Raw genomic sequence first — 8555 nt, 5'->3', positions numbered from 1 at the left:
TTTCTATGGAACGTGACTGTGACGGTTCCATCATGGCTTTGGTTTATAGATTCGATTTCAGTAGTTAGTTCAATGGGTGGCTCTACAGGTGGACACTGAAAACACCACTTGGGAGGGAACTTTACATCTTTCCAGCTTATGGTTTTTGGTGGAATAGTTCGAGAATGGACAAAGTCGGTTTCAATAAACGTAGTTTGTCCTCTAACGGTTCTCTTAAGGGCTCTGAATCTCACAGTTTTCATGGCCTTATACTGGATACGATAGACTATTGCAATAGGAATAGATCCCCTCTTCATTTTGTAACCGCTGGTGTTAATGTTAACTTTTGAGGCATCAAGAAGATTTGCATCACTAAGAGGGAGATTTATATCAGGGTAGCAGTTGAAGTAGACTGATCCTTTACAAAGGCTTATTTTTATCATTCCTAAGAGAGAGTCTTCAAAATCTATAAATAGCTGGTCTCTGAGTGCAAGAAGGAGAGAGACGTTGAGTCCTTCTCTGTGGAGGGGTTTGATGGCCACTTGGATGAGTCTTATATGGATATAATTGAAATCTTTTTTAAGCTTGTTGAGGCTAACCGGCTCTAGAAGTTGGATCTCTTCCATATCAGGAGAGAAATTGATAGTTTGTTCAACGGTCTTGATAGTTTCGCGAAAACTGTACCAATCTTGTTTATAGACATCTTTGGTTGGGACTTTAGGCATCATCCAATTTTGGAGGGACTGGTCAAGATCACCCGTGAAAACTTCATTACTGATGACATTACTGTGCGAACTAGGTTCGCCTACAAGTCGTAAAGACATAGACCTAGTTAGTCGACTCATGGTTATCGATATTATCCCCCCATACTGAAATCAAACTTTAGCCACCAAAGGGTGAAGGGTGATTAAGTGCTAACAACCGATAGCGGGACTTACACACGTCTGCCCTACACGGCTCCAGAAAGCAACGAAAACCCCCAACGCAACTCCTAGAGGACGGTATATAGTAAAATTAAAAGAGAAGAAAAAACCAAGAAGCAAAAATCGACAAAATAGGAAATGGCTCTGATACCAGTAGGTTTTAAAAAATTTCTTGTTCACAAAATAAGCACTATTGCACTAGTAGATTCAAGCACTATTGAACTCGAACAATATTTTATTGTTTTGATAAAATATATATATATATATTTTATTGAGCATCCTGATATATATATATATATATATATATATATATATATATATATATATATATATATATATATATGCTAATCAAAAGGAAGTTTGGATTTGGCACAAAATTGATTAGTTTTTTAACTCATTTACAAACATTAAAAAGACTCGAATGAGAGAAATATCGATAGGCATACTGACAGACGTAGGGTTGCCAGTGGCTACAATTTGGGGTTTTCGAATATGTTGTTGTTGAATTATTTATCCACCCGTGTCCCCTTTTGGATAGTCCGCTGTGTTAGAGCTCCTGTTTGATATACATATTGTTTCCTCTCTTTCCTACAAGGTCAACCTTTTAGAGTAAACGGTTTCAACATGGTATCAGAGCAGGCAGGGGTCACGATATCGAGTCCCCCTAGGAGCGGGCAGGTGTTGAATTATTTATCCACCCGTGTCCCCCTTTGGATAGTCGGCCGTGTTAGAACTCCAGTTTGATATACATATTGTTTCATCCCTTTCCTACAAGGTCGGTCTTTTGGAGTAAACGGTTTCAACAGTTGCATATGTGCTGCCATCCAAATTGTCCCTAAGCAAGAAACGTGTGTGCGTAGAACATCTTTAAAAACGGAGATTTTTGGTTTCTCTGATTGGTAGAGAGATGTAGGAAGTGTCCCTTCCTGGATCAGATTCTCATATCTAGAGATCCTCTCAACAGCAATTGCAACAATTACAATTGTCATCATCATCAATGAACACAAATTCACGGAGAGTAAAAAAGACACTTTGACTAAGAATCAAACCTTCTGTTCATCAGGCGGCATCAAGGTGAGAGAGAAATGCTGATTTTTGAGAACCTACAAACCATAGCAGAAAAAAGAGGGCTCTAATCAAAGAGAAGTTTGGATTTGGCACAAAATTGATCAGTTTTTAAACTCATTTACAAACTTCAAAAAGACTCAAATGAGATAAATATCGATAGGCATACTGACAGAGGTAGGGTTGCCAGTGGCTACAATTTGGGGTTTTTGAATCTGTTGCATATGTGCTGCCATCCAAATCGTCCTTAAGCAAGAAAGTGTTTTGTCTTCTTGTGTGCAAGTTGGGCTTGTGTTGACATCCATGCACCAACTTGAGGGGGAGTGTTGGAATATGGAGTTCAAGGGTATAATTGTCCATAGGGTTTATTGTCTTTGTACTCCATTAGTCATTATTATAAATAAAGGTGGGTTGTGTCTCCTAGACACAAGTCACTATTCCAAAACCATCATGAAACATGATGTTGCTTGCACTCCCAATCCCTCCCTAACAGTAAATTAACATATGCGAACAAATACCAATATATATAGTTTCATTCTCAAATTCTCTGTTACTAACACAATCAATGTCACAGTGTATATATATTACTGAGCTTATTGTGCTATGAGCCCAGTAAGTAGTAGTGTTGTTGTTAAGACTTAAGAGACTTACCATCCAAGGAACCGGCAAGTGATGAGAAGGTGGAGCTCCTCGCCAGCCCAAATGGGACAAACAAGCATGCTGATGAGCACACACATAGAGATCCCTATGGCAATGGTGGACACTTTGGTGACTGGTGAGCCATTTGAACAATTTTGCAACACAAAAACCCGACACCAAAACCAAGCTGAAGGTGAGGATAAAGATCATAGCACTGTAATCGAATCTCGCTTTTATTGCCGGAATAAATCTAGAGAAAGTTGCAGCTGAAGCTGAGGAGAGCAAAACAAAGAAATTAAGAAAGGCTAGTTAATAAGTTAGGTCATGTAGGTGTCTCAATATATGGCAGCTTGTCTAGGTCATTAATGAAATGTCACAAACCTAAAAAGAAGACTGAAGCTCCAAGAATTACAGGCTCAAACCTGTCTCCAGACTGGCTAGCAATCCAGTGGACACCGATGGCTAGTGATCCAGCAAGAACAGTTCCAGTTACTCAGTGTAAGCATTTACATAGTGTAGCTCCTACAACAACTTCTTCTTAAGCATAGAAATTAGGAGGACATTCAATATTGATGTTTGGAAGACAGAAACTACATATATAACAGTGGAACTTGATAAACAGTAGTAATATAAACCTACCTATACTCTCTGACAAGTAGTTATTGGAACATGGATGTTCAAATCTGTATATAAACATTACTAATATGGAACAAACATTTGAAGTTTCATTCTCAGTGACTTACAGACAGCACAAAAACCCATCCATTAAAAAGGGATACACTCATACACTACAAGGACTAGTCATATCCTCAAAACCATTACAAGCCAGGGAACAACCTCATCACCCCAGTCAATATAAAGTGTAACAGCAGATAAGGGAGGGAGAGAGAGAGAGAGAGAGTGTGTGTGAGTGTGCCAACAGCAGCATCAAATATCCATCAACCAGGATACCAATACCCTGCAATGACAGATGTACAGATTTAGTAAAGAAAATCTACTAACAGGTTACAAATTCATGGAAAATACAGCCTAAAAGGGAGACAAACATTAACTTACCAAACAAAATGAGAGCACTTGCCAAGCACAGAATAGAAAGTGTTTATCAGATGGACCAGCATGGTAAAAGTTAGGCAACCACTCCAATGATGGCAGTTTGTTAGTCTTCACATGGAGTCCGCAGACATACCTTTGTCTTGATAGAAGGATGTTTGATATCAGGTACCTCCTCTATATCCTCTGCTGGCTGCCATAGTTTCAATAAATGCCATAGCAAGAAATCAATGATCATTACCAAACAGAAAAGCTTCCCTGCCCATGCACCACATGTGAGGTACCGTGAGAGACGCTCCAGAAGATTCTCATCAGTGCATTTCAATGCACGGTCATATACCACCTCTGTTCTTCTAGCAACATCATGCCAACTGTATAGCTCTTTCATACGAAGGTGCATCTCTTGTGGGTCAATACTGGGGAGCATGTGTATTGCCTTCTTGATTGCCCTTACCATGCTACTTGGCACTGGTTCTGCTAAGACAACCATGTCATCAGGTAGAACCTCTGGGACACCTCCGACTCGTGTACTGACAGTAAGCAATCCACAACTAGCAGCCTCCAATATGGCTATACAAAATGCTTCTGTCAGAGAACTGTTTAAGAATATGTGGCCAGAAATCAAGACAGACCGCACTTGAGCATGAGGAACAGCCCCCAACATTTCAACACGATCTTGTAGCGAGTGTTTTTCCCTCATCTCTTCCAATCGTACTCGTTTTGGACCCTCCCCTCCAATAATAAAGTGAACATTTGGGCACAAGCGGCAAACTTCAGGAATGACTTCAACAAGCAAATCTGCACCCTTCCGGTAAACCAACCTACTTACAACAACTATAATAATTTTATCATAGTTGAGTCTACATGTTGCAGGTTTAAACATAACTGTATCCACAGAGTTTGGTATTACAAAGACCTTTTGTGGGGGTAAACCTGATCTTAGGACTGTATTTTCCTTACTTGTGTGAGAAACACATATAGCCTGATTCACATCTGCCAATGTGAACTGCAGTACCTTATTCATGTGGACACTTCCGACATCAGCAAACCCATAGAGCGAATGATCAGTAAACACAACTTTGTATCCCATGGTGCGTGCATGCATCAGAGCTTCGTGACAAAGAGTTGAAAAGGCCTGATGGCCATGAACCAAAGATATCTTTTCTCGAATGAGGATTGTCCTTACAATTGGAAGCGTCCCGTAAAATGTCGGTAATGTGTTCTGCATCAGGAATGGCCTCCAAGGTATATAGTAAACTTTCAAACCACCAGTCATATATCGCACCCCACAGCGGTTTCCATAGGCATGAGTCAGGACCACCACCCGGTGACCAATCTTAAGCAAGCATTGTGACAGATAATAAATGTGATTCTCCACACCACCAAAGTTGGGGTAGAAAAAATCGGACACCATCAATATTCTGTGCGTTGGTCCACCCATTGCATCTGCAGTGTCACGAACCTAGGTTCCAGAAAATGATGTTAAGGCAATGTTATTGTAATGCATGTTTAATAATAATAATATCTCTCAAAGAGGTTTCGACTAATCCTATAAATTTCAAAATACAAATTGTTTATGATTCTTTATTTTGTCCCAAATTTTCACCTTTTCCAACTCTGTGTTTTTTATTCTGAGAAAGTAGGTCTGATTCCACAGAGAACCAAATGCAAGACAAGTTCGAGTGAACTTTGTGGAAGAAAATTTTCTAGTCATGACAAGTCAAGTACCATAACAGCACCATTCCAAAACTCAGCAAGTTAACTTGGGAATTGAGACAGGTTCAATTTCTGATCATATCACCCTCTTGAGTCTTGACTCATTACCAGGCTCAGTCACTTGGTAACTCAACCAAGTTAATTGATGGATCAAGAGATTCACCTACTTTTCTCACATCATATTTTGCCTTTTAAAATTGCTAATTATTTCAAAATGACTACTAGCGGGTGTTACCAAGTGGTACTCAACAGGCAGAATTTTGAATAAGTAGAGTTCCTGAGGTTTAAAACACCAGCACTGCTATGCCATCCATCAGTAATTCAGTTGTGCCACCCCTCTCCCAGCAATGGTTTCTGTTTTGAGAAAAGCAACCATGGGGTAAAATGACTCAAACATATAGTGGCCTTGTTATTAATGTTCTTGATGATTAATGAGAAACTAACAATGACAACTTTTGAGAACCTGAGATGTGTGCTGTCATGTCAAAAGTTGGTCAAAGATACCTTTATTTGGATTCAGACCTCTCCTTTAAAGCACCCTTATGTTCTTTATGGCAGCGTTCTCTCTGAAACACATCCAATATAAACAAATAAATCTGAAGAAAATGGGCAGAATGAAGTAATATCTACAAATAGGGAGATTATGGTTTTGGACTTCTTCAGAATGGACTACAAATTGCTAACATTCTGAGAGCGGTTAACAAATTGCATACAAAATTACAAACACAGGGGCTGCAACATACAAATATATTCATTGTCAAGGGATACAGACAATGCAAGGGAATTATACTGCGATAAGCAATATTCTGTTCTACATTATACATTAGAATCATGGAAAATACAAATCACCATTTAAACAACGGACTACAATTAAGATTTTCAGCAACAAGAGATCATTGCAATGGTTTCTTCCTCACTCCTGCATTCTACGTAGGTATGCAGTCTATGTACTACGGATAACAATAAGAATTTCCCTTAGCTGATGGATAAACAGAATAACAGATAAGGCAGGTAAAGGGCTATCTCTCTTCATCTCTTTTAACTTTAATTTCTTGTTGCAAGGTTCCAGGTTCAATCATAGTTTCTAATTACGCCACTAAGACATGGAAATTTTGGTCCCCCACTCAAACGAAAACAATTCTAAACTTTTGAATAATGGGAAAGAATCAATGGAAATTGAAGAAAGGGGCTTGTAGTGCACAAGGAGAGAGGGAAAGATGGGTTTCTCTGTTTCTAACCATTTTCCGCAGATTGCGGCTTAGAGCCTTCGACTGTTCGCTGCTGCTTCTTCAGAGACGCCTGCTTTCGGAGTTGCGTCGCTGCCTGCCATTGCTGTGGATACTACCAGCGTCAGTCGCCGCTGGGAGAGAGGGACTGTGTGAGGACGGAAAGGGATGGGTTTCAGCGCTGAGCGAGATGGCGATTTGCCAAAAATGAAAAAAGGAGGAATAGGAGAGCTACGGGGTTATGATTTGGGCAATTGCCGGTGTTCACGTTTTTGGTTGATGGTTGAACCATTGGAGATGGTTTAATTTGAAACTTATTTTTCCATTTAAAAAAATGTATGCAAGTTTGATATATATTTTGGAGCCGTTCATTAATTAAATAAAGTTCGGAAGTTTGCGTTTTATACGGTAAAATATGGTAATTTTGCCATATAATATGCATATAAAATGTGAATTAACTACCAAATGTCGAGACATGAGGTTTTATTTTTTTCTGCAGCTTTAAAGTTGCCGAGGCTGTGTTTGGTAACATTTATGTTCTTCAACTGTTTTTTTTGGTAGAATTATATTTTTCTCGTTTCTATTCCGAAATTATGTTCTTTATACCTATTCCGAAACTAGTTCCATAACACAAAAAGAATAGCAATGGCATTTGGTAAAACTAAGGGTGTAAATGAATAGCCGAAATTTGTTTTCGTATCCGTGTCCGTATCCGTTTAGCACTTTCCGAATGCGTCCGAAAGCTAAATGGATGCGGATACGGATAGGTTATAACTATCCGAAAAGCTATATTAACATGTAAACGGATAAAATATCCGATCCATATCCTTGTCCGTACCCGTTTAGCACTATCCGAATCTGTTCGAAAGCTAATCGGATGCGGATATAGCACTATCCGAGCCGAATCCGATCCGTTTACATCCCTAGGTAAAACCTGTTCCGGAAAAAGTTCTAAACAATGTTACCAATAATTACAGAAATGGCATTACCATCATAATTAACCCAAATTATTACGTAAATGTCATTACCAACCAAGCCAGCATAACCAAAAGTTACGAAAATGCCATTATCATTCCTCTTTTTTAAAATAATTAACAAAAATGTAATGTAACTACTCAAATTGGTAAAATAGAGGTCTTTGTCTTAAATTACTATTAAACCAACTATACAGACCAAGTGGAAACTTCTAAACATTCATTAACTATAAAAAAAAAAAAAAAAATTTTAAAACATTGGCTGCCATTGAATGTTAGGCTCTTTTGAATGATTTTTTTGGTAATGAAATTTATTAACGCTGGAAAGCAATCCCAGACGAACCAGCAAGCAACGAAAGTAAAATAATAGAAGGAGGGGGCCCCTGCCAGAACAAGTTCTGCTGAGAGGAAGCTCCCAGCGAAGCTAAGAGATCCGCAACTGCATTAGCCTCTCTAAGAGAATGAACAAAAGAAATAACATAAAAAACATGACAAAGAGCTCCACAGTCCTCAACAACAGGCTTAATTCTCCAAGGGACAATAGGGGAGGATCCGGAGAGAATGTTGATTAGCAAGAGGTTGTCACTCTCAATGATTACTTGCAATTGGCCCAGCTCAATCGCAATCTGCATCGCACGACGGATGGCTAATGCTTCTGCCACTAAGGCTGAGGTGTTACCAATGCCTTGAGAGAACCCACATACAAAGGAACTAGCTGAAGATCTACAAACTCCTCCAATGCTTGCAGGTCCAGGATTATCTTTGCTAGCTCCATCGGCGTTGAACTTGACAAACGGGAAGCGAGGAGGATTCCAACTAACCCAACGGATATCACGTCTTACTTTAGGCTTGAAATTGTACATTTGTTCCCTTGAATGGGCAATGGCCTTAAGAATGATATGTCGAGGATTGAAACTCATATGCCTAAAAGTAAGATCCCAATAGCTATTCCAGATGAACCAGATAATACTGCAAAAGAGAGA

General features: G+C 39.2%; 1 protein-coding gene across 1 annotated transcript; it reads right to left on the bottom strand.

Annotated features, from left to right (window-relative positions):
• Window positions 1-3663: 3663 nt before the first annotated feature.
• Window positions 3664-5156, bottom strand: LOC122660875 (phosphatidylinositol N-acetylglucosaminyltransferase subunit A-like). Its single transcript, XM_043856125.1, has one exon. It carries the CDS (start codon window positions 5095-5097, stop codon window positions 3763-3765), a length of 1335 nt encoding a protein of 444 aa, XP_043712060.1. The 5' UTR covers window positions 5098-5156; the 3' UTR covers window positions 3664-3762.
• Window positions 5157-8555: the final 3399 nt, after the last annotated feature.

Source organism: Telopea speciosissima, chromosome 5, assembly GCF_018873765.1.
Source record: "Telopea speciosissima isolate NSW1024214 ecotype Mountain lineage chromosome 5, Tspe_v1, whole genome shotgun sequence".
NCBI lineage: Eukaryota > Viridiplantae > Streptophyta > Magnoliopsida > Proteales > Proteaceae > Telopea > Telopea speciosissima.
Note: the sequence above shows the minus strand (reverse complement) of the source record. Positions and strands in the feature narration are given on the sequence as shown.

Excerpts from the sequence above, each read along its gene's own strand:
- LOC122660875 (XM_043856125.1), bottom strand. The coding sequence starts at position 5,097 with ATGGGTGGACCAACGCACAGAATATTGATGGTGTCCGATTTTTTCTAC.